We start from the raw sequence: 27,264 nt of genomic DNA, 5'->3' as shown, positions 1-27,264 counted from the left end.
TCTAGGATGTAGAATCTAGATCTAGGGCATTGTTACACTTAGGAGGCTCCTAGGAGTATACTGACCTTGATTTGAAACGATTTTAAGATTCATTATGGAAAAATATCTACAAATAAAATAGGGTAAATTATGTGTACACAACCTTCTAATAGGCCATTAACGAGTTTTGGCCAAAACTCGTCGATGACCCTACAATGTATAAAATTTTAAAATTTTGACATGATTTAAACCATAGGAGTCCTAGGAACACTTTGGTGGTATTGACAAGTAAATATGACATACCTAAGTCCTTTAATGAGTTTGTGCTAAATTTTTTAAGGTTATTAAGATTTCAAAAACTTGCATCTCTTAATCTAGACCGTGAAATCCAATCTGAGGATATGGTTACACTTAAAAGGTTCCCAAAAAGTATAATAGTCTTTGTTCGAAGTGATTCTTACTTCTGAGGTTCTTAAGGTTATCAACTAATTTTATTTAAAACTTTCTAATGACCCTATAATGTTTAGAATTTTAAAATTTTGACATGGTTAACCAAAAGAGTTGTAAAAATATTTTAGTGGTGTTAGTAAGTATGCCATATCTAGATCCTTTAATGAGCTTGTGCTAAATTATTTAAGGTTGTAAAAAATTTAAAAATCTATGTCTCTTAATCTAGGCAGTGGAATATAGATATGAGGGTATGATTAAACTTTGGAGGCTCCTAAGAGTATAGTGATCTTATTTTGAAGTGATTCTTATAGTTCTAAAATCATTAATGAGTTTTGACTAACATTCGTTGATGAGCTTAGGCACTTCAGAAATACTTCAAACTAACTTCATTATATTCCTTACAACATCCCAAGTGTAACCATGCACTTATACATAGATTTTATAGTGTAGATAGAGAGTTATTAATTTTTGAAATTGATACAACTTTGAGATTCTTTAAGAGCTATGTAATGACCCTAGCAGTCGACATCATCATTAATGTAATTATGTACTTAGATATATATTTATAGTCAAGATACACAATTGTGGATTTTTGAAATTGGCACAACTTTGGGATACTTTATAATGATCATAGCAATCGATTGATATGTGATGAGTAGTCAACCGTTGATCACAATAAATTTAGAAATTGATCGATAAACTCGACTGTCATATAGTAGTTGATTGATGATGTTTCATTTGTCGTTTGCTCATAAAGTAGGAGTATAATTAAAAATGACTATGTGATTTCTTAAATATGAAAATGAGATAGACATTTTGGATATTAAAAACTGTGAATGCTTCACGATTTACCTTGACGACTAGTGAAAAATTTTCATTGGACCAAATCGATCGCCCCTAATTCAATGTTATCTGGTTCAATATTTGATAAAGCTATACTATCTAATATTGATCAAAATTATATTATTAGGAGTAAAATTATCCTAAGGTAAATAATTATATATATATATATATAAAAAGAGATGTCTTTTATATTTTTATAATTTTAAAAAGGGAACAATACATTTAATCTTGTGTTTTCTATCAAATAACATTTTGCCACTTATTTAAAAAAGACATTTAACCTTCTTCTATCAAAAGTTTCTTATGAAAAAGATAATAGTGCCCCTATTTTTTTTTAATTATTTTTTGATAATAATCTCAAGAGGAAAAAAACATATTGAATTGATCATTATATCATTCGATAAAAATCCTCATAAAATTTATATATGCACCAACGTAAATAATAGTAAAACAACAACTATGAAAAGGCCAGCCAACCAAAAACTCATCCACCATCCTCGTTAAACTAAAAAAGTCATAATTCTAAATTGATGAACCAAAATTAAATGAAAATGGAATAAAGTTTATCAATAAAAATCTCCTCCTTATCCTCAAATGTGACATATAATGAATAAAAGATAATTGTGTAATTATCTTTTTTTATTAATTTTCAACGATAACTTTAAGAGAGAAAAAAATACATTGAATTGACCATTATATCATTTGATAAAAACCTTCACAAAATTCATATATGCACCATCATAAACAACCAAAAAAACAATAATTTTAAAAGGGATAACCATCCAAAAATTCATTTCACTACCTCACCCACCAAAAAATTCATTTAGTCAGAGTTCTAAATTGATGTACCAAAATCACTTCTTTTTCATTATATTCCACATTTGAGGTTGAGAAAGAAAATTTTAATTATAAAATTTGTTCTATTTTTATTTAATTTTGATTCATTAATTTAGAATTCTGATTCTTTTTTCTATTATTTATGCTACTGTATATATAAATTTTATAAGTATTTTTACAAAGATATAATTATCAATTCAATATATTTTTTACTCTTACGAATATCATCGAAAAATAATAAAAAAGATAAAATCATAATTATCTGTTACTAGATTTTTCACACAACTGGGTCATTTTTTAAATAGTGCCGGATAAAATGCTACTTGTCAAAGAATACCGAGGTTGAAAGTATTTTTTTTCCCTTTTAAAAAAGAGTAAATCTTGCTGGCTAGAATCTGGCCAGCTAGAAATCTCTATATCCCAATTAAAATGCATGCATGGACATGCATATAATTAATGTGGCCATATGAAATTACTAAAATATCCATGCATATGCATGCATGCATATATTTTAGTTGGCCAGATTCTGACCATTTAGTAATACCCTTTTAAAAATTAGGATGTCATTTTGATTCGTGCTCATAAAAGTTCGATGGCAAAAGAGTAATTTTGTTGATGTCAAGTATTCAACGCGACGCTATAGTAAAGTTTGTGTATGAGCAATCAGATGCCCTCCTCGGTGTCTTCCCCATTTCGAAGTTGCTGGAGTTTGATCTTGCCATTGGAAATGTTTAAATCGAATCGGCGGTGACTTGAGTCGACTCACCTTTCATTTCCTCTCTCCGTGACGCTCCTCTTCATCCACGAGTGACTGCTACGCTATTGCCAAAGGCGACCGATGGCACTTCCCTTCTCGCCGCCTCGCCTCCACCTCTCCTCCTCCATTTTCCGCACATTCCTCGTCTCCGCCTTCCTCCTCATCGTCATCTCCCTCCTACTCTTCTCACCCGTTTCCCGCATCTGCCCCTCAGCCGTATCTTCTCCCCTGGTCGCGCCCGCTCCCACCTCCCTCCGCCACCTCCTCTTCGGCATCGCTTCCTCCTCCAAATCCTGGCCACGCAGGAAGTCGTACGTCCGCCTGTGGTGGCGCCTCGGCTTCATGCGCGGCGCGGTATTCCTCGATTCCCCCATCGCCGGCGAGACGGACGAGCCTGGCCTCCCCACTCTCCGCGTGTCTGCCAATACCTCTAGGTTTCCGTACACCTTCGAAGGAGGCCTCCGATCTGCCATCCGCATCGCCAGGATCGTCAAGGAGCTTGTCGAGGGTGTCGTGGGGAATGATTCATCCGACGCGGACATCAGGTGGGTTGTGCTGGGAGATGACGATACGTTGTTCTTCCCGGAGAACCTGGTTGGAACCCTGGCGAAGTATGACTGGGAGCAGTGGTACTACGTCGGCGGGCAGTCGGAGAGCGTTTGGCAAAATTCGAAGCATTCCTTCTCGATGGCGTATGGAGGAGGCGGGATCGCGATGAGCTATCCGTTAGCGAAGGTTCTAGCTAGAGTGTTAGATTCATGCCTCGTAAGGTATGCCCACCTATATGGCAGCGATGATAGGATCTTTGCCTGCTTGGCTGAGCTTGGAGTTGGGTTGACACATGAGCCAGGTTTCCATCAGGTACATCGTTCTGTTTATTCCCTTTTACTTATTCACGATGGTGTAAGTTGCTTTTCTTTTACTTCTTCATTATGTAGCTTCGCTGTTCATGCTTCATTAATATCCTTTATTCTTTTTTATAGTTATTTATCGGTTGCGTAAGTTTTTTTCTCTCAGGTAATAAGTGAATATTGTAGCTCTTTTACATAAGGATGTACTTATATTTACCAGAAAAGGGGGAAATGCATTTTATCATTCTAAATGGAGCATGATATACCAATTTTTCTCAGCGATTTCCACGTACATGTTCCTCTACACTATTAACGAGAACTGGCCAACTCGTTATCTCTTTGTTTTGTGTTACAAGGGGCTATGCAACGATTGTTCAGCATCCTTTGATGTGTATTTGTTGTTTTACTATTTTTTTATTATGTTGTACTTAGTGGCAAAAGGTTATATACTGATCCCGGGAGCCCCACACGACCGGTTCCATCATTATTTATAGAGAGGTGAATCACGGGTGGTTTTTTTTGCATTTTGATTAGTGACCATTGCATAGGAGAGAGTAGCAATCATTTCGTTGCTAGGAATTAACCTCTAGACCTTTTGGTGGCAATGACTATGACCATCTACCCTTCCCGTGGAGACTTTATTATGTTGTACTTGATCATGACTAAGGAGGGTTGGGGTGTGCACCCTTTTAAAATTTTTATTCTCACATAATATATATATATAAAGTATTTAATGATTATTTTTTAGTTTTTGCCTCCCTTAACTAATATCTGATGAATTCGTATAAATTTGATCCTTATATGCATAGATCTTGCTAAGCCACTGCTTAGTCACTTATCACCGTGTTCATTTATCTTATGCAAATTTACCTTATTCAAATTTGAAGGTTCTTGTGAAGTAGATTGATAGTCGGATGCGGAGCAAAAGGGAGAACATGTAGAAATGAACTAAATTTGTAAAATCAAAGCTAACGTTGTGTCAATACAATAAGCATCTTATATAGGTTTCACCTAGACAAATCTTATATAGATTTCATCTAGACAAAATGCACTAACTTATGTTTCTAATGGTCCTAAAATGCATTTATCAAATTCAGCATGCAGCTGGTGATTGTTGGTGAATGAGATATAGGACATTGCCACAGTTAAAAGAAAGCATTGGGTGGGAGACGGATAGAAAATAGGAAGGACCAGGATGAAGCAAGAGGATATATAGAGGGAGAAAAGATTAAGGGAGCGCTGTGTCAGTTGGGCTGAACTCTGATAACAAACTAATAGATGCTAGTGCCAGTAGAGAAATTGGAAGAGAATATATTACTTAATTAGGGAACGAAGGAATTTCATGAAACCAAAATTTAAGTGAGGGGAGGAGAGCAGTGAAGTATGAAGAGAGTAAAGATGAGGAAGTAGAAAATAATATTGAGGGAGCGGTGTCACATGTGCTTAAGCTCTGATACCTAAAACTGTTGCATCTTTTAGAATCAAAGGAAGAGAGATTGGATATTAGGGATGGAAGAAATTTCTTAAAACCAAAGCTTGCCATTATTGGCCCTTACCAGTTAAGCTAACTGGCATTTGGAAAATAATAGTCCTCGATTCTCTCTCTCTCTCACACACGGTAAATAGTGAAATCAGCAACCCAGCCGTTGATCCCAACCTTGTGCAACAACAATAAGATTTTTACCCACTAAGCTAACTGACACTTCAAACTTCTAATTGTTATATTCTAATTAACATAGTCCTAAATACATATTCTGGCTTAAAGGTTCATGGTCTATACTAAAAGATAATGTTGACAGAAAATTTCTTATTCTTCGATTTGAGAAATAAACATGGCTTCTTGTTTAGGATGATTTAGGAAAGAGGACATTGAATATATATTATATTGTTTTGAACTGGAAGAAATAGTCAAGGAGAAGATCAAAACTGCAGACATGCTGATATGTCGACCATTTAAGCAGGAAGGCCTCTCCTTTGCCTTTAATATTACACAACATCCAAGATATCTATGAATCCTGAAGTATTTTGATTTCAACTGAAACTACTAGGATCATGTCATTTGTATGGACTGATGTTCTTAAGTGATAGCAATTTCACTTATTCATAGAATCTCCATATTTTAAATATATTGATTGTTTTAAACATCAGGTTGATGTACGTGGAGATATTTTCGGTATTCTGTCTGCACATCCACTGACTCCTCTGATATCACTTCATCACTTAGATCAAATTGAACCAATATTTCCTGGCATGACTCGGATGGCAGCATTTGATCATCTATTTAGATCTGCACACTTTGATCCAAGCAGGATTTTGCAGCAAACTATTTGTTATGATAGTTCAAAATTGCTTACAATTTCAGTCTCATGGGGCTATGTAGTCCAGATTTTTGAAGGCAATCAACTTATTGTAGATCTGCTTTCTGTGCCGGAAACATATACTCATTGGAAGAGAGGTCTCAGTTCTTTAATACTATCATATATGTTTAATACAAGGGAGTTCAACAAAGATCCATGCAAAAAGCCAGATGTTTTCTTTTTTGAGAGTGTTGTTCAGCACCAGGGGAGAATACAGAGTAACTACACCATGCATGATTTAGAAATTTGCCAAGAAAGAAAAGTCCACACAAAAAATCTTAAACAGATAACTATTTTCTCACAATTTCTTCAACCTAGGCAGGTACTATCCAGTTCTCTAATTGATCTACTCTTTGATATGTGTTTTAAAAGTTTTGTTGTGGAGGGTTTTCCTAATGCATTGATTTTTCATGCTACAGCCATTGCGACGAGAATGCTGTGAGGTTTTGCAAACATCATCTGCAACGGTTATGGAAATATATATCAGAAAATGCAAAGATGATGAGTTAATTGCAATGCATCAAGGGACAGGATAAATGCCCACTAATGATAATAACTAGTCTGACAAGGTTGTGGTTAACCAGGTAACTGAATTATCCTATAGGAAGTTGTAGCCTGTACATTCAAAATTGTTCTATTTCTCTTTTTGAATTGCTAAAAACTGTGTCTTAACAATGATGATTCTATACTATTCTTTTGGTGTCAGACCTTTTCTTTTTTGATCAGTAAATGTGTGAATGTATATATGACTATATGAGTCAAAATGTACAATGTAGGTATGGAGTGCCACTCACGCCTGATACAGCATCAGGTCTGAGTAGACAGCCAAAGACTAAAACATATCTCTTGAAGATACTCTCTACATCTATTTGAACCCCCTCAAACAAACAACTATTCCTTGCCAACCATACATAGTTTATCATAGAAGAAACAACAAGGTGACGAGCCTTCACCAAAACCCGAGTCCCATGATAGGAATGCCGGAAGACTCGAAGCATCCTCCTATAGGTGAACATGCTCTGACGCATATGTAGCCACTCCCGGATCCGTCTTCATGTCTCCGCGATAGGAACACACTCAAATAAGAGGTGCTCTTGTGTCTCCTCCTAAAGCTTGCAAAAAGTGCAGCTTTGGTTCTCCAAATACTACTATCGGGCTCTCGTAAGGAGGCACCCATGTGTGAAATGTCATCGTGTGACTAGGTTGTAGGCCCAAGGCTTCTGCAGACTTGGTCTCCAAAAGAAGTCATACACCCGACTGACTCCACCATCCATCTGATCAAACCAATATGTCATCTTTTGAGTAGCTGGCTCCGGAGTCCTAGCAACCACCAAAATGAGATCCCATATCTACAAAAGTCTTTTAATCAGACGAGAGTTAATGTGCTTTAGTAGCCAGGACCATGGTGTCAGACTTCTTGATACACTTTTAAAGTGCTAGTTTTCATCATTTGCAGGTCGATTGCATTTTAAGCAATAATTTTGATTATTTGGTTATGGTGAAAATAAATTGCACCAAAGTACATGAGTTTTAGTATGGGAAGAGTTCCATACCTTTCTAGAATTCCTTTCATCAACATTCTATGGCTGTTAAATATTTTCCAAGTGTTGGGAAACAAGTTGATATGACACTCATGAGATATTATATCAACTCATTAAAATATCTTTTTGGATGTCTACAAGTACTACATGTGGATTTCTCAATTTTAGTAGAGGTCATCCATGGTTTGCATTAGAAACTCAAAGCTCATATATACTATATGTAAACATCTCAAAGCACACTTTATTCAGTTGACATAATACTACATGTCCTAGGTCAGCTTTATTAACGAGCATGAAAATTTATAAATTCAAATTTATAAACATTATATTAGATATGATAAAAAGAAAGGATATACTAGATTTAATTGCTGAACCAGGTAACACCAAACCTAGGGCGACCAGTCCAGCCCGACCCCACTTTTTCCACCAACTACTAGGATAAATCAAGAAGAGCTCGCGGTAGGTGGCCCAACATCTCGTGGTTGCGCGCCCCATTTGGAGAAAATATCCTTGCACATGTGCCGTAGCTACGGATCGAACCATGGGTGGCTGGATGACAACTTGGTGCCCTTCCGAAGATAAAAAAGAAGGGGATAGAAGTTATCGTATCTTTGTAGGAGGAAATTTAGTTTTATGGAAGAGTAAGAAGCAAAATGTTGTGTCTCAATCCAGTGCAGAGTCATAATATAGAGCTATGGTGTGTGAGATAATGTGAATATATTAACTCTTGACTAATTAGGACTTAAAATTTCAGTACCAGCAAAATTGTGGTGTGATAACCAAGCTGCTTTCCATATTACATCGAATTTTGTGTTTCACGAGCGAACTAGAAAAAAGACTAGAATTACCTGTCATATGATCCATGACACTAGAATCAATGACTCATTTGGAGTATGAGGAAAGAAGACATGTGTTTTTTACCCGTATTAGCAATAACAGTGCCAGAAGGAGATGAAGACTTGCGTGATTCTTGATATTTTGAGAACTTAGCAAATTTATCTGTAGAGATAGGGACCAATTTATTAGAGGCATCATTAGTGGATGCAATATGAGCCAAGTGTTTATGTTGATTTTTATATTGAAGCTTTCTACACTGAAACTTCGTATGACCTGTCTTATGATAGTAGTTGCACATAATACCACCTGAATTCGGCGTTCGAATTTTAAAATCCTTTGAGCCACCTTCTTTATTTTCATCGTGGCTAGTTGATCTTCTAGGCACATACTTAGTATTGTGACTCACCAAAGCACCACTAAGCTAATGGGTGTAGTACTTTCTGTACAGAGAACAAGACTAAATTCATCTTGTAAAAAAGAGATCACAAAACTAGAGAGAACTTGTGACTTAGCAGACTTAAAGTCAGGATATAGGCCAGCGAGGAAGCTCATGATAGCAATATGCTCTCGTTGGCATTGTTGAATCTTCACATCAGGGCTAAAAGACAACAACATATTAAGCTCCTCATATGTCTTCTTGAATGCCATAAAATAATTGATTAGAGGCTGATCTTGTTTTGCCACATGGTAAAATGCTTTGCAAACCTCATAAATGCAAGAGAGATTTCCTTTTCTAAGTACAAAAATTCCAAGTAAGTCATTAGTTCTTTAACAAATTCACAGTGATTGATCAAACTAATTACCTTATTATGAATACAATTCTGAATCTAAAGCATCCTCTCCAAGTCATGTCTGTTTAGAATCATCTTAAGGAGAGTCATCAGTCAAATCACTATCTTTGCCAATACTTCGTAGATAAAGACGAACAGGATTACTCCAATCCAAATAGTTCGAACCATTTAGCCTATAGTCCATGATTTTAGACATCACAGACACTACATCTGTCACAATAGAAGGCTTATTTTCAGCCATAAGACTTTATCCCAAAGGAAGCCAAATAAGAGAAGAATTCAAAGGAAGATCCAAACTAACAAGTACCCACGCGTGCGTTTTTAGGTGCTGCTTGCGTTGAGGAAAGCAGGGCGATAGGTTCAGGCTGGTGGTAAGGATCGCTAGCGACAGAGATTGGGCAATTCTTTTGATGGCGCATATCGGGAGAGTAGCGGCGGCGATCTCTGGGGATAGGGATGACAAGGTGGCTGTTCGGTGGTTGGAATATGAGACGACGATGCCATGGAAGGAGAGCCGACGCCGGATGCGGTAGTGGGTCAAAGCAACCCCATGCGTTGTATGCTGGGGAAGGGGAGGCGTAGCATTGACCCGCGACGACGAGCAATAGCCGACTTTGTGCGTGGATATAGGAGGGAAGGAAAGAGTGCTGGCAAGGAGGCCGTGGACGGCCAGTGGAGGTGCGTGTGTATGAGTGACGATGAGGCAATGATGCATCACGGAGATGAAAGTATATGAGAGGTAGAAGATGCGGAGATGGAACCCTAATTTCGAAGTTGCTCTGATACCATGTTATTTGAGATAAAAATAATTGATAATTTTTATTGAAGAGTGATGCATATTTATATACAAACTAGGAATCTATCATAGGAAACTATAATTAGGCTAATTGACAATTAGCCTAATTGACAAATATATTAACTAATATATACATATTATCTAATATATATATATATATATATATATATATATATATATATATATATATATATATATATATATATTATCTAATATATACAGATAATAAGTGTTAACCCTTTAATTAATTATTTGGTTTAATTTAGTATTGCATTTATTGTTGGAAGACTAAGACTGAATTATATGTATTGATAGATTAATGTCTTTCATTTTACACTGTTTTTGACTGAATTTTATTAATTTAAGATTATATGTATCCCATTATGTTCTCCTCTTCTCTCCGTATGTTGATTTAGTTGCTATAGTTTCTCTTTAAAATCAATAAGATGAGTTTTATATGTTAGAATATTGGGTGACTAGAAAAAATTTAGTGTCAGGTAGTTGAGACTGTGGATATTCTAAACAAGTGTGACTTCTATGGTTATGATACTCATGTTTAGTCCTAACAGAGAGTTTTGGGCTAATTTAAGAGCTTTATAGAATGAACTACTACCAAATTTTGAACTTGACCTTTTTGAGTTGATGGATTGATGTAATAAAGTTAATATATCAATTCTCTCGTTCAATTGAGTTACTTCTTTCAGTAGCCAAAGCACTCTAAATTGTCATCATTTGAGAATTCTTTCTAAACATCTTAACATGCATAGGTGATCTACTATGGCAATTTATTTAGAAAAGAGAACATACCTATACAATGTTTTTTATACCAATTACTAGTTAAGGATGTATAAGCTCAAGTTAATTGAAATCTATGATAGTGATGAACATGCTACATTAGCTCCAAAATTCTGTGCAAGACAATTGCGGCTGAGTGCAAGTCCCTTATTATGGGTCTAACAATAGCGGTTGAGGTATCAGCAGAGATGATACGAGTATTCAATTGATTTGTAAGGAAATTGTAAGTCTGATATTGGGAGGGTATGAAGGCAAAGAAAGGAACATATAATAGAACCCACGAGGCACTTCATAGAATTTAACATAGAACATGTATCCTGAATGACCACTTTTATTCCACTAGAGGGGGCCCAGGAGGTCATCATCAAATCTGTGGAGAAGCACACTATTGAAGCAGTTCTTGGGGTGAAATCTTATAACTGTTAGATCGAAGAATTCCGTATTTGCATCCTTTACGAGGACCTATCTATTGTTAAAGGTCAGACTCATTGCAAATTGCTCAAGGTCAGAGCCGTGAGATACACTTTGATGAATGGGATCCTACACAAGGTCAGACTCATTGCAAATTGCTCAAGGTCAGAGCCGTGAGATACACTTTGATGAATGGGATCCTACACAAACGTTCCTATTCTATGCTTTATGCAAAATGTTTACTCCCCTTTGAAACATAGCGGAGGGTGAAGTCTCTCCTTTGGGGTAGCAAGGGCTGGGTACTTCCAGTGTACCCTTTGAAATAATGTGACTAAACTAGTGGAGAAATGTGAAGTGTGCTAGAAATTTGCAAGGGTACGTCGATTATCGACATTAAAGCTAACACCCATGGACTATGTTTCAAACTCGTCGGCGATGTTTGACACTTTGATCAATGGAGAATGGATAGGTCTCTTTTGCTTCGAAAAGAGGGAAAAAGAAATTCTAAGTCGTGGCCGTCAATTACTGGTAGAATCTAAGCCAGTTTGGGTTTTGTTGGAGCAACAACTACAAAGGTTCCTTTGAAGGAAAATTATTATGAGGTTCATCTATTTTCAGGATTAGTGACTGACAATGAAACTCATTTCAGCAACAAGTTCAAGACGGATTGTGCAAGTCATGACATCAACTTGAAATTCACCTCAATAGCACACCCACAGATAAATGGACAAACCAAAGTCACGAACAAAATGATACTCAAAGAGTTCAAAAATGGGTTACTGACTTTTGCATGTCATGAGTTGACAAGCTGTTGGGACTCTTGTGGTCGTACATGAGTATGCCTCAAGTAGGAAGGAGGGAGTCACCTTCAATTTAACACTCAAATCTGAGCTAAGTAATTACTCGCGTTGTAAAAATTCCGTCATTTCAAACAAACTACTTCATTCAAGAAGCTGTGACAAAAGCACTCCGAATGAGCCTAGACTTGCTAGAACCAATTCAAAATTAGTGAGAATCACTCACTTCAAACAAGATAACACCTGATCTTATAATAAAACTGTGAGGAAAAGAGAGTTAAAGGTGGGAGACTTTATTCTGCTAAGATTGGAGGTTAGCTATCCCCAAGAGCACATGAAGATGATGCCAAACTAGGAAGGACAGTAACGTTGAAGCTAACCAAGTGAAGAGACTTTAGATTTGCTATAAATAAAATCAGTGCATTTTTCTTTTACAAAATGAAAGTACTTGCTATGTCCTTGAGCTGTATCCATGGTTTAAAGTGCTGTGCCGAGACGGTCGAAATGGACGAACCATCTCGTTCTGCTTGGCGACCGACATTGGCACGACCTCGGCACCAGACCCGTGACAAGTGCGACGTGTTGCTTGACCTCGTGGCCACAGTGGAGGGGTCGCTCAACCCTGCAATAGCAGCGGAGGGGTTGCATAACCCTTCTACTGTCGCCCGGAGGCATCGTGCGAGAGGGGTCGCACGACCAACGTGGTCGCGCCGAAGGATATGCAATCCCCGCGGCCATGGCTAGTTGCGCAATCCCACGACAACGCTGAAGTCGTGCGGGCTCGCGAGTGGTGTCGGATTTCATATTTTTTTAAATTAAACCTAGGTTAATTATTTTAATTAACTCCTAGCTATGATGAAGATAATCTAAAGAGATTTTATTAAGCCCTAATAAAATTATCTAATTAATTTTATATTTCATTTATTTTAATTTAAAAATTATAATAAATTATTTATTTATTTATCTATTTTCATATCTTTTCCTTTGTTTAAAGATTATTTTTTATATTGTTTATTTTTTAAATATTTATGTTAAATATTTTAGTTTTTTATTAATATATTTTATATTTAAAAAATACCGAAACTATATCAGCACGAGACGATACGGTACCGAAACCGTATCATTCCCGTCCAGGACTGAAACCTCGACATAGGCCAAAATTTTAAACCTTGGCTGTATCTCCTACTATATCATCATTTATATTTAAATAAATTTATCTTGTTTTATTGGTGCTAACCAAGCCTTTTTTGGACTTCTTCTTCCTAGTTTGATGTGCATATTTGACATAACTTCATCTAAGTACATGTTTGTACAATCGTAAATATCTTTAGGAGATTTCCCTCAATGGATGCAATCCTAACTTTCTTTCTAATACTCTCATTTCTTATCCTGTCTATTCTTGTATGTCCACACATCCACCTTAACATCCTCATCTCTGCAACTCTCATCTTCTGCTTATGTGCTCAAGTTATAGCTTAACATTCAGCTCCATATAATATAGTAGGCCTAATCGTCATTTTGTAGACCTTCCTTTTAAGTTTTAGGGGTACTTTACGATCACATAGAACACCCAACACTCTTCTTCATTTCAACCATTCTACTTGTATTATATTTAAGACATCCCTCTCAATCCCTCCATCCTTTTGTAAAAATAAGTCTAAATACTTAAAACTTTCAATTTTAGACAACTCGTCATCTCATATGTTAACAATTGTCTCATTACGTCTAATATTGTTAAACTTAAATTTCATATATTCGGTCTTTACTCTACTAAGCTTAAAACCTTTCGCTTTTAGTATTTCCTGCTTAGATTTGACTTTAACATTTACTCTTCATGTGTCATGTCTAACAAAACAATATCATCTACAAACAAAATGAAAAGGTGAGGGTTGTGTTAGGCTGTCGTTGAATTTAGGCAAATGTTTAATAAATGGATTTATCAAAATGAAAACACTTGCTATAACTAGAAAAGACACATCTTTTAATAAAAATATAAAACACTTCCACCTCATTAAAAACTAATAAAGATGCTTTAAGGATGGTGTTATTGATTCATGTAGCACCGATGCATGCAATCTTCACCGGTCACACGTGAATGACATGTTCATGTAAATTTATCCTATATGCAACACTGCCTTAATGTTGCTCCTATCTCATTCATGTAACGAGTCCCCCATAAAATAATAGAACGTTCTGCTATGGTTGGTTCTAACAGCAGTTAATTTTCTATTAAACTTATCAACATTACATCCCATAAACACAAACAACATTTGAACCTCCATAAATTCCTTACAGTCTGCAATTTCTAGCCCAAACAAAGTTACAATATATAAGATTTTGTAACCAAAGTTGCAATCTGTGTTATCGTCATACTGGAACCCATTATTATAGACCTTCCAAATTACGAATAATTTATCTTATTGTGTTCCAAAATTCAACTGAACATGAGAATGAAATTTAGCATTTCATTTATAATTTGTCTCCAATTCAATCCATTTCATTGTCATTTTCATTTTCCCATTCCGTTCTTGTGTACCAACTACAATTTTATGGTAATTTTCTTTTCCTTTTTTAATCTTGACCATGAAGTCCCTTATATATTATTGGATGTGAAAGTATTCTCTCTAATAATGCTGCTATATAAATTCAAATCTTCAACGTTTGATCAAAAGCCCTTTGTTATTTAACTCATTTACTGCTAGACCAAACAATCATTGACATCTTTTTTAAAAACTTATTGGTAGTGCAAATCCACTTGGGCTAACTTTATACAGTCAACCATTCGCACGGAATATCATGTGTTATCCCAAGCTTCTTTATTGTTAAATAGATTTTTCCAGTTCAACAAGGGATCTTAACCCACAACTGGTAAGTCTGCTACGTATCATATTGTGTAGCCTATACTACCAGTTACCCTATTCATTATTTGTCCTAAATCTGTTAAGATATAAATTGATTCAAACCAGAATTACCTCTAGGATTCAACCAAACAAAAAACGGCGTATAGAAATTGTTGGCCCCTTAATTGGTAGTGTATATTACCAGGATTCTTAAAGCAGTTTATTAAGCAGAAACTATAGAAAATAATGAGAAAATATGGAAAAAAAACTCACAGATTTCTATTAGTAACTGCACACTGCAAGCTTCTTACAAGACTCAGAGTAAGACTCAAGGATTGCTTGATGTCTTGCAATGAGGTATGGACTGCTTATATAGAGCTACAGAGAGGAACCGGGTGCTGCTTATTGGGCCCCATCGCATTACCTCTTGTCCTCTTAAAGTAGATTCCTTACTTTACTTTACAGCACTACAACGCATTATACTGACATAAAACACACAATGACACAAATCATTTTATTTTACAGCACTACAATACATTATACTAACATAAAGCACACACTGCCACAAAGCATTACTTTATTTTACAGCACACACTGACACAAAGCATTATACTAACATAAAGCATAACTTAAGCACGAAGGTAGTAGTAGCCCATTAAAGTTGGAAGGTGGCCATCCAAATTACCGCATCTTTGGTTAGGCTGACAGCTGTTTTCAACTATGTATTGATTTGTTGCGTAGCTAGATACCAGTCTTTCCAAAAATTATCGGATGTGCTCAGCCTTCGACATTCCTTGAATTTCAAGTAATATAGTGCCCTAAGTTGTTGTAGGTCTTGTTCTGCTGCACGTTGTTGGATTTGGTGGAGTTGGCCTCGAATCGTGTCAAGCTCTTCAAGGGATATGGGTAACTGTTGGGAGCGGTGTAGGAAGTGCTCGTATTGCTCAATAATTGTTGGAGTTTTAGGAGCAATTGAGTGATATGGTCTCGAGCATATTTGCTGGGTTTGTCTTGTACTTCTTGAAGCGACAGCGCTACTAGCTCGATTTTGTTCAATCCTCTTCCTTCGGCCATCCTGTAATAATCAGACAGGAAATCAGTCGTGATAGTGCATCAGCTAGTTGGTTGTCCTGACCATTAATATGTTCAAGATGAACAGAAATTCCAATTCCAGTAATATAATCAGTAAAAGCTAGCCAGCGAACTCTGGATGGTTTGTTGGTAGGGGATTTGTTGAAAAAGCTAATGATGGCTTGACAATCTGTTCGAATTATTAAGTCCTCCTTGTCCAGATAACATATCTTTAACGCTTCAAGGGAATTCATTACTGCATAAATTTCGGCGTCAATAGTAGATTTGGGTGGGCTGAACTTGCCACTGGCATATGCACAGATCCTTTCTGTGGTTTTCGGATCATATTTTTGCTTCTTCCATTTACATATACTCCCCAGCCCTCCATGCACCCATCTGTTTCCAAAACAATATAGCATTGTTCTGGAGGGATTTCTAAGTCTGGGAGCTTCTGTACAACTGTTTTAATTTTCTTGACTAGGTCCCAGTCTTGTTGATTCCACATCCTCTCTCCTGTAGGACTTGTTTTGCATATAAGGGGCTTAGTAGTTTTCCCAGATTAGGGATATAATTCCTGGCATAGTTGAGAATTCCTAGCCATGATTGAAGTCCTTTAATAGTAGTAAGCTCTTGCTCCGTAAATTCTGAGATTTTTTTAATAATATGGGGAGTCCATTTTCTTCGCAGATTTGCAGCATCACCTTTAAACGCTTTGCATGATCTTCTTCGTTCTGCGAAAAAACCAAAATATCGTCAATGTATATGGCGATAAATTCTTCAGTACCTTTGAAACAGTTGTCCATCTTCCTCGGAAATATTGATGGTGCATTTTTTAGGCCGAATGACATCACAAGCTATTCGTATAATTCTTCTGGAACCATAATGCAATCCACTCAATAGAGTCTGGGTGCATAGCTACTTGGTGAAAGCCATTTTTTAAATCGAACTTGGAGTAAATACTGCTTAAGCCGACCCTTTTTAAGATAGTGTTAATTACAGGAAGACTATACTGATCTTTGTTTGTAATATCATTAAGGCACTTATAATTAAAGATCATTCTTTATTTCCCTTTAACTTCTGCTCCTATTCTTAGGTCTATGCTGGTCCCTGAGTTAACAATAATTGTCGTTGTCCGATGCCTATTCTTGCCGGGCCTAATTACTCCAAGATCTAACAAGGTCTTCACATGTCGTTTAAAGGCATCCTGCAATTGAGGAGTAATGTGCTTCAGGGGCTTATCCGAGACTATAAAATCTGGGTTTTTTTTTATGTCCAGTTGACTGACGACTTTATTCCTGACCAGTGCTTCAGGGGTTCATTTCCAATGAACCCTGCTTCCTTTAGCTTTTGTATTAAAGGGCTGGATTTTTTAAGAAATTTTGCTTTGTTGTTTCTTCATTATAGAACACTGCCTCCTTGATAGTCAGGTATTCATCTTCTTCTAGCTCCATCTCTTCAATGGCTGTTGCCGAAACTACAGGAGTTGTGTTGATAGTTGTCAGGTTTTTATAGAAAGTTACAATATTACCTTCTATTCGAACACCTCCTTGTATAGCCTTAATAAAATTGCATCCTATAATCATTTGGATTACACCCCCAAGTTTCATCTTGAAGCTGTATGTTATCCTCTTCAGAATTCCATATACATATAGCTTCAAGATGAAACTTGGGGACGGAATCCAAATGATTATAGGATGCAATTTCATTAAGGCTATGCAAGGAGGTGTTCGAATAGTTGGTAATATTGTAACTTTCTATAAAAACCTGACAACTATCAACACAACTCCTGGAAGAGATGGTGCTAGAAGAAGATGAATACCTGAATATCAAGGAGGCAGTGTTCTATAATGAAGAAACAACAAAGCAAAATTTCTTAAAAAGATTCAGCCCTTTAATACAGAAGCTAAAGGAAGCAGGGTTCATTGGAAATGAACCCCTGAAGCACTGGTCAGGAATAAAATCGTCTGTCAACTAGACATAAAAAACCCAGATTTTATAGTCTCAGATAAAAGCCCCTGAAGCACATTGCTCCTCAATTGCAGGATGCCTTTAAACGACATGTGAAGGCCTTGTTAGATCTTGGGGTAATTAGGCCTAGCAAGAGTAGGCATCGGACAACGACAATTATTGTTAACACAGGACAGCATAGACCCAAGAACAGGAGCAGAAGTTAAAGGGAAAGAAAGAATGATCTTTAATTATAAGCGCCTTAATGATATTACAAATTAAGATCAATATAGTCTTCCTGGAATTAACGCTATCTTAAAAAGGGTCAACTTAAGCAGGATTTACTCGAAATTCGATTTAAAAAATGGCTTTCATCAAGTAGCTATGCACCCAGACTCTATTGAGTGGACTGCATTATGGTTCTAGAAGAATTATACGAATAGCTTGTGATGCCATTTGGGCTAAAAAATGCACCATCAATATTTTAGAGGAAGATGGACAATTGCTTCAAAGGTACCGAAGAATTTATCGCCATATACATTGACGATATTTTGGTTTTTTCGCAGAACGAAGAAGATCATGCAAAGCATTTAAAGGTGATGCTGCAAATTTGCGAAGAAAATGGACTCATCCTGAGCCCTACTAAAACGAAAATTGTCGTTACCTAAGTTGAATTTCTTGGTGCAGTTATTGGCAATCGAAGGATTTAGCTCCAACCCCATATTATTAAAAAAATCTCAAAATTTGCGGAGCAGGAGCTTACTACTATTAAGGGACTTCGATCATGGCTAGGAATTCTCAACTATGCTAGGAATTATATCCCTAATCCGGGAAAACTACTAAGCCCCTTATATGCGAAAACAAGTCCTACAGGAGAGAGGAGGTGGAATCAGCAAGATTGGAACCTAGTCAAGAAAATTAAAACAGTTGTACAGAAGCTCCTAGACTTAGAAATCCCTCCAGAACAATGCTATATTGTTTTGGAAACAGATGGGTGCATGGAGGATTGGGGAGTATCTGTAAATGGAAGAAGCAAAAATATAATCCGAAAACCATAGAAAGGATCTATGCATATGCCAGTGGCAAGTTCAGCCCACCCAAATCTACTATTGACACAGAAATTTATGCAGTAATGAATTCTCTTGAAGCGTTAAAGATATATTATTTGGACAAGGAGGACTTAATAATTCGAACAGATTGTCAAGCCATCATTAGCTTTTTCAACAAATCCCCTAACAACAAACCATCCAGAGTTCGCTGGCTAGCTTTTACTGATTATATTACTGGAATTGGAATTTCTGTTCATCTTGAACATATTAATGGTTAGGACAACCAACTAGCTGATGCACTATCACAACTGATTTCCTGTCTGATTATTACAGGATGACCGAAGGAAGAGGATTTGAACAAAATCGAGCTAGTAGCGCTGTCGCTTCAAGAAGTACAAGACAAACCCAGTAAATATGCTCGAGACCAGATCACTCAATTGCTCCTAAAACTCCAACAATTATTGAGCAATACGAGCACTTCCTACACCGCTCCCAACAACTACCCATGTCCCTTGAAGAGCTTGACACGATTCGAGGTCAACTCCACCAAATCCAACAACGTGCAGCAGACCAAGCAGTACAAGCCCTGCAATAACTTAGGGCACTCCATTACTTGAAATTCAAGGAATTTTTGGAAAGACTGGTATCTAGCTACGCAACAAATCAATACACAGTTGGAAATAGCTGTTAGCCTAACCTAAGATGCGGTAATTCGGATGGCCACCTTCCAACTTTAATGCACAACGGAGCGTAGTTTTTTTTTTTTTTGGGGGGGGGGGGGCTACTACAACCACTACTACCTTCATGCTTAAGTTATGCTTTATGTTAGTATAATGCTTTGTGTCAGTGTGTGCTGTAAAGTAAAATAATGTTTTGTGTCAGTGTGTGCTTTGTGTCAGTATAATGCGTTGTAGTGTTGTAAAGTAAAGTAAGGAATCTGCTTTAAGAGGACAAGAGGTAATGCGATGGGCCCAATAAGCAACACTCGATTCCTCTCTATAGCTCTATATAAGCAGTCCATACCTCATTGCAAGACATCAAGCAATCCTTGAGTCTTACTCTGAGTCTTGTAAGGAGACTTGTAAGAAGCTTGCAGTGTGCAGTTACTAATAGAAATTTGTGAGTTGCATTCCTTCTTGTTGATGTGGTGAAGCTTTATTTTATGCTTGTCTTGTGAATTCAGGGAAGCCAAGCTTTTTTAGTCCTTTCATGTCTTAATGGCAGAAGACTCGTTAGTAGATTGCTTTACTGACCTAGTGCAAGTATCCTCCCAGTTTTGCACTGACTGTAGTAAGGAATCAGGGCCGTCTCAAGGTTCCACGAGGTCCTAGGCAAAAAAAAAAAAAATTTAATCTTTAATAATGTTTTTTAAAAAATTAAATTTTTCTTTATTATTTTTTATTCAGACTTGGGACCGATAACGGTGGATTTATTTTTAAAAATAACTAGATTTAAAAATTCATGTCGTGTATTTTTAATTTGATGATATTTCAAAGTTTGACTATTATCGACACAAATATATAAAAAAATTCTGATGCAATTGCTAATAATTAGGTTTTGGTTCATAGTCCATTCCTTCCATAGTTTAAAAAAAAAGAGTAAAAAAAATATTACCAAGTAAAATAGCAAATCAAATCTTCTGTCCCCAAATTTCTCTGTCCCCGTGTCCCCTGCCGATCGGACGGACCAGATTACATCTTAAGGTATCATGACATCTTTAAGATGTGTGCAGTATTCTCGTGATGTGCAAGGCATCCTTGAGATGTAATCTGGTCCGTCCGATCGGCAAGGGGATACGGAGACAGAGAAATTTGGGGACAGAAGATTTGATCTCGTAAAATAGGAGAAGGATATCTTCTTAGAGAACCAATGATGAAAGAGGAAAAAATACATAGAACATTAATGAGTGAATGAGTAGATGTTCAACTAATTATAAAATGAGACGAAAGAAAAGAAATTAGATGTAAGGTCTTATATAGTTATATTATAACTTAAGGATTAGAGAATATAATAATTATAATTAATATGTAATTAAATATAGTTGTCATTGGAATTAATTGAAGAGCACAGTGGAAATTGAAATAAAATAAAATCAAGTAAAATCGTTGCATTGGAATCAATGCAAAATCTGAAGCAAAATCTAGAGAGCACTAGAATCGAAATCGAAGCAAGTCAAATTAAAACAAAATATGCAACTAGAATGGAAATCGAAGCAAGTCAAATTAAAGCAAAATATGCATGCATGCGTGCATAATGTAGCTTGGGATTGCCCAGTATATCTTTTAAAAGCAGATATTAGATATTAAATATATTTATTTATTTTTAACTAATAATGGGCCTTAATTTTTTGGGGGCCCTAGGCATAGACCTTAATGGCCTATGCCTTGAGCCGGGTCTGCAAGGAATAGTGCAAAGTTGGTTCGTCATGGTACTTGCCATTGATTTTGCTACTTCAGATTGTAATATGTATAGATATATGATTGGGCTGTGCTGTGTTGGGTAAATTGTTTTAGAAAGGGTGCCGAAGTTTGACAGATGGAATGAAGAAATGCAGGATCAAATTGTAATGGTTGTTCCAATGAACTAATAGTTAGTTTGTGATAATTGTCTTGATTGTTGTTTTCCTTGTGCGATAGAAGATTGTCCACCAGGAAGAAATTTTCTCCTGTAACATCAAACTTGATTCTTCTTTCAAGTGGACCTTAACATGTTATTACTTCATTTTATTGTGAAAAAAATTTGTAGCTTGATAAATCTTTCACGAGAATCTTAACATACTTGTCACTTCATTTTACTGTGAGCAGAATTTGTGGGTTGTTCAGATGGTTGCTGTATCTTTGGAACAGACCTTTTGTAGGGTCTAGCTAGAAGAATGACGAAAGATGACCCTCGGGTGGACAACCAAGGTGAAATTTGATAATTTACTCTATTGTAAGGTCATGATTTTCTTGATGGTTATTTGGTAGAATACTATTGTTTTATACAGTTATGCTCATTGCTAATCGAGTTGGATATCTGAGTTATCCTAACTTTTTTGTTTATTTTAATTTTCAGAAATGAGGGGTTAATGTTTGTTGATCAGATGTGGCCCAATTTTATCACGCTGTCTTAGTTGCTTGGATAGTGAGAGGCACTCTCAGTATGATTGGCTTGACTCTTGCATTCAATGTATATATCCATTGAATGCCTCGTGGGTATTGCAATTCACTTGGGAATATGCTTATGAAATATTTGTAACTTCTGTAAACTCTGATCCTGGGGAAGTCATCATGTGCCTCCTTTCTAATGAAATTATGTATTTTAAAGTAGCTTGAAAACTCGATCTTTGTCTTCAAACTGCATTTGAAAAGATAACCTTAGACACATGACCATTGTATTTCTTTTTCCCAATTAGCATATATATGCTGAGCACAATTTCATGGTTGGACTAGAGGGATAGAGGAATTAAGTGCTTCAATGCCTATTCAAGACCCTCTGAGAATTATCAAGGTAGAAAACGAAGCTTAGTAAATACATAAATAAATAAAACTTAAATGCATAAATGATAAACTTTTGTTGGTCAATTATAAAAGAACAACCCATGCCTTCTCCAATTCAACTCGTAAATGACTAGAGAGACTGAAGAAATCACATCCATGAATCATAGCTCTTTCCTCCCACAACTACCATACAATTTGAAACACCTAATTGTTTCTGTCTCTGCCAAATGGCTGATAGCGGTTGCCCACCAGCAATAATCTTCAAAAAGCAACCATCTAACGTTCAGCACCTCCAATTTTTTCCACTTCATTCTATGCAAATTTTGAAATAACAACCTGAAATCTGTCTTGCAAATTAGCCTCCATCTTCACCACTGTCCAAACTAGATTCCTTCTATACCTGGCCTACTAATTGTGGTTTGTTTGTTCTTTAGAGCTTAGGACATCTATGCACATCCTTGAAGCGCTTTACAATTAATTTTGTCTTAGATTGCATTTAGTTGGCATAGATCTTCAATGGGCAATCCCCTTCATATTGTGCTTCCATTTTATTCATCCAACCTTGCCCATTTGATGTTGTAATCCTTACAAATAAGTGTTGGACAACATCTCTAAACTATGCAAGGGTGTCAAACTTCATCCCAACCTTAAATTTTGCATCAATGAAATGTTCTGGAGGAATAAAGGTTTTATTTTGGTTTTTTTTTTCCTTTCTTCCTCAAGGTTATCCTTGTTACTAAATATAATTGTCATGTTTTTTTCATTGATTTTTTTTTTCTTTTGAAAAAGAATTTGAGTGACTATGTGTCACTGCATTTTATTGAGGTTCTAAAGCAAGACGCAAGAGATTGAGACTACAACTACATATGTAATTACTAATTAATCTCAACATACGAGACACATAATCAATTATTCAACTAAATAGTAATTGATATGCTTCTCAACAAAATCTTGGTCAGATGAGGTGATGATTTGCTCAAGTCATTCACCTAGGGATTCATAGTAGTCTTCTTGATTGTATAGGGACCTTGAGATCTATCATAGTGTTGGATTGGAAAATCATTGTGCATGCTTGTGAGAAAGTCATATAAGTTCTTTATTTGACTAACAAAGAGGCTATGCCATCTATCTAATTCTGTGAGAATGTTTTTCCTTATCAACCATCTAAGACTATAGAAATGCAGCGAAGCAGTAAAAAAAAAAAACTCAACATCTTATTCTTTCTCATCTCTACACATGACGCAATTGAATATTAGGGGCTGCATTCTTGGCTTTTTCAATCTCACTCTTGTATTGATTTTTTTTTTTTTTTTGATAATTAGCCAGTCGGGTACTTTAAATTTAATTGGAGAGTGTGAAGGGCATATTCCACTAAATATTCACATCTCATACACAAATTTAACTCTAAAGATGCTTGAGTTACTCTATTTCCAATGCATGCTTACATGTCCAGAATCACCGAGCTTCCATCTAACCAGTTTTACCAAATCTATCAGCTCAATTGCATATACTTCCCTAGTGAAGTGCAGTCCCAATGTTAGAGAAAGAAGATCCAACTGCTTTAATTTTACCCCTCTAGTTGTGTAGAGAGTAAACAGGGATGGAAAGATCCATTTTAGAACTCTATCACTCACCTATGGACTATGTTAGCTGTAGACATTGTCCAAATCATTTGAATTTATTAATATTCCATTATGACAAAAAATGTCGTACCAACCAAATGCTCTTTCAAATAGTGGACCAAGAGCAATTCGAAGTTATCATCTTCAGTTCTGTAGGTGTAAAATAAGCTATTTCAATAATGCATCTTCGAGGTGATTGGGTGCATGCCATTGGAATCGTAATACTTACTACATGATCTAGCTCCCTTAATAGTCTTGACCAATGCATCTTTTACCACTTTGACTAGCCTGCTTTGCCCTAGTTGGAAAAGGTTGATCAATTTCACTATCATGACTTTTCCTAAGTGCCTTTTATTCTCTCTAGCCATCATTAGCCTTTTTTTCAACAAAACTATTGGTAGTGTTAAGATCTTCACTAAACTTTGTATCTTCATATGGACGATGCCCGTTGTAATGTCATGCTCCTTCACTATAAGAATGGATTCTTCCTCTGCTACATGAAAACTTAGACCAATTAACTCCGGCTAATCAATCTCTAGTATAGTGTTACTAAGATCAATCTCCTCCTCTACTATAACTGTAGGTTCATCTCTTGCTACATGAAAACTTAGACCAATTGATTTGGATTGTTCAATCTCATGCATAGGGATTGAATATGGGTTGATTTGGATTGTTCAATCTCCTCTGCTGCAACTAAGGAATATCTCATTGCTTTAATTCCTCTTATTTAGTTCTTGGAGTCTTGGAGAATTATTGAATTGAGTTTCTAGATAGGAAATTGAATATGAAGCTTGGATTATAATAGGGTATATATACAAATACATATTGACAAAATTTACATGGACAAGTTAAAATGAAAAACTAAATTAAATTACAACCAAATAATAAAAGGTGTCAACAAACCTGCTTAGCTTCTTGAATGTATAATTTACTTGTTTGCACATTGCAAATTTAAGGACAATTTTTATAGAGTCCTCTTGTATAGGTAATTATATATATATAATTAGAGCTCTATCACACTTCCTAATCTCAAGGCTCTACTAACACAGGTTCTAATACTTTTATGAAAATCATAATATATAAATATATTGAACTATAGTATATGATAAGTACAATTTTATATAGTCGTATATAATTATATATTGTATATTTATATGTTATAATTCTAAATTTTAAAAATTATATATAATCATAATATATAACTATTTAAAACTATAGAATATGATTATTTAGAATTTTATTATAAGTTATTTATAATACATTATGTATTATGATTCTAACACTTTCTATGATGGAATGATAAACTGTTATTTTAACCTTTATTCTTAAAATTTTCAAGATTTATACTAAAGAACATTTGATATTAATATTTATGTGATATAGCCTGGTTCATGAATTCGCCTATGGAAATGCGTCCCAAATTTATTCATGGTTTAACCATGCAGTGTAATAACTATCCTGTTGCTTCGGGACCATTCATTATGATGCATCCGACATGCCTTTATTTCTGTCTGTGAAGCATACTGAAAAATGAATTAAGTATCTTCCAAGGCTTTTGGGTGGTGCAGTTTGACTGGGGTTGTATGTGATGAATGCTTCTTATCTATATATTTGTTTATTGGTATTTTTTTTAATTTGGACTCCAGACACTCAACTCTGATAATCAACTTTGTGTGGTAGGCAAATTTCCACAAAAGCTCGTGCCCACTGTTAAGTTTATGCAACAACTGTTGCAGGAAGTGGCCTTAGCTTTGCTGCTTGCACGCTGTTGAAATGATAGTTTAGTGCTTATCTAGAAACTTTTGAAGTATACAGAAGTAAGGCGGTAGCACCATGTTTCATGCATTGCAGAGTAGAAACCCAGTTCCTGAAGACTCCTGAGTTTTTCCTTCTTAGCTTGTATTATTTTAATTGTATTAGGTACTTGATACGATTAAAGATTTATCCAGAAACAAATTCTGTCCAACTTTCAGCACAAGCATGGTCATTTCTTATCCTTCTTCCTGAGCATTATATAATTCCATTTCTGTTTAATTTAATTTAATTTATTTTTTTAGTCTATTTGAAGGAAAGAAAGATCATATGGTGTGGAATGTGAATGGAATCTAGGAAATCATCCTGCTTACATGTGATTTATATTGTTTAATTTGGCAGGAGTTAAACCCAGACAAATTAAGATACTTACAAGCTAACGACCAGACAAATTAAAATACTACCTGAGCTGTCAATGAAAGCGGGCTGTGTGTGATCAGACTCTACACTAGCACGGTACGTATTAAATTAATTAAAACTCTTTTTATATTATCCACACAAAATTGGGCAAACAACCCAAGGCATTTTGAGTTGTAGTGATTTAGAACACGTTTTAAAAGTGTGCGAGGAAAATGAAGTGTTGTGTCTGAAATCACGATGCTTGACTTTGTAAATTGGCAGCAGACAGAAAGTTAATGGGCGATGGAGCCATCAGCCAACAGCTTCGACACAGCAACAACAGGGCACCGGAAAACAGCCCCTTCCTTTGTCGGCCATATTATTAATGATAATAATTCCGGTGAAGATACAGATGAATGTGAAATTAACAGCCTGTTTGGAGTAAGTATAACTTTAGGTGAATGTAATAAAAGATAAGGCTTGCCTTCTAATTTTACCCAATCTTTAGCTTGTGGTATGTATGCGATCTGTTCACCTGTCAGTGTTAGAGAGATTCAGAAGATAGGTATAGAGGGCTCTAATGCATTTTTGTCTTGTCATTCTCTTTTGATTTTTCATCCCTATAATTCCAGTTCGTGATCAATAAGTCAAATCTAAGTCAAATCGTGCGTTGAATGATTAAAGAAGAAATTTTCATTTGAAAAGTTAAAAGACCAATCCCAATCTTCAATCCTTTTTGTTTACCAATTGATGCAGTTGTACTTAACTTTTAAATTTCTTAAATGATACACTTTCTGATTTCTTAAATGATACACTTTCGCATTTTATCTCTCCAGTAAAAGAATCATTGTAAAAGAATCATTGTAGTGATGCATTTTAAAGAATAAAGTGAGGTATTAATTTTAAGATTTATACAACTCTAAAATGATATTGATTTTTAATATTGAAGCGGTGTTAATTTTTGAAATGTAGTATTAGAGTAGTGCTGTTCTTTAAAATTCAATACCAAGTACCACAATGGTGTTATTATTGAATATGATGTTACAGTGATTGGCAAGAGAGG

General features: G+C 35.8%; 1 protein-coding gene across 3 annotated transcripts; it reads left to right on the top strand.

The window, feature by feature from the left end:
• Positions 1-2,761: 2,761 nt before the first annotated feature.
• Positions 2,762-26,623, top strand: LOC122045636. 3 transcript variants are annotated; one of them, XM_042605948.1, is made up of 6 exons: positions 2,762-3,727; positions 5,866-6,396; positions 6,494-6,658; positions 21,754-21,855; positions 26,205-26,318; positions 26,487-26,623. In XM_042605948.1, the coding sequence occupies exons 1-3, from the start codon at positions 2,948-2,950 to the stop codon at positions 6,608-6,610; spliced, it is 1,428 nt and encodes a 475-aa protein (XP_042461882.1). In that variant the 5' UTR covers positions 2,762-2,947; the 3' UTR covers positions 6,611-6,658; positions 21,754-21,855; positions 26,205-26,318; positions 26,487-26,623. The 3 variants fall into 3 exon arrangements, with proteins under 3 accessions (XP_042461882.1, XP_042461881.1, XP_042461880.1); XM_042605947.1 differs by having other exon boundaries at positions 26,484-26,615; XM_042605946.1 differs by lacking the exons at positions 26,205-26,318; positions 26,487-26,623 and adding an exon at positions 22,004-22,285.
• Positions 26,624-27,264: the final 641 nt, after the last annotated feature.

This window comes from Zingiber officinale, chromosome 2B, assembly GCF_018446385.1.
Source record: "Zingiber officinale cultivar Zhangliang chromosome 2B, Zo_v1.1, whole genome shotgun sequence".
Classification (NCBI taxonomy): Eukaryota; Viridiplantae; Streptophyta; class Magnoliopsida; order Zingiberales; family Zingiberaceae; genus Zingiber; species Zingiber officinale.
Note: the sequence above shows the minus strand (reverse complement) of the source record. Positions and strands in the feature narration are given on the sequence as shown.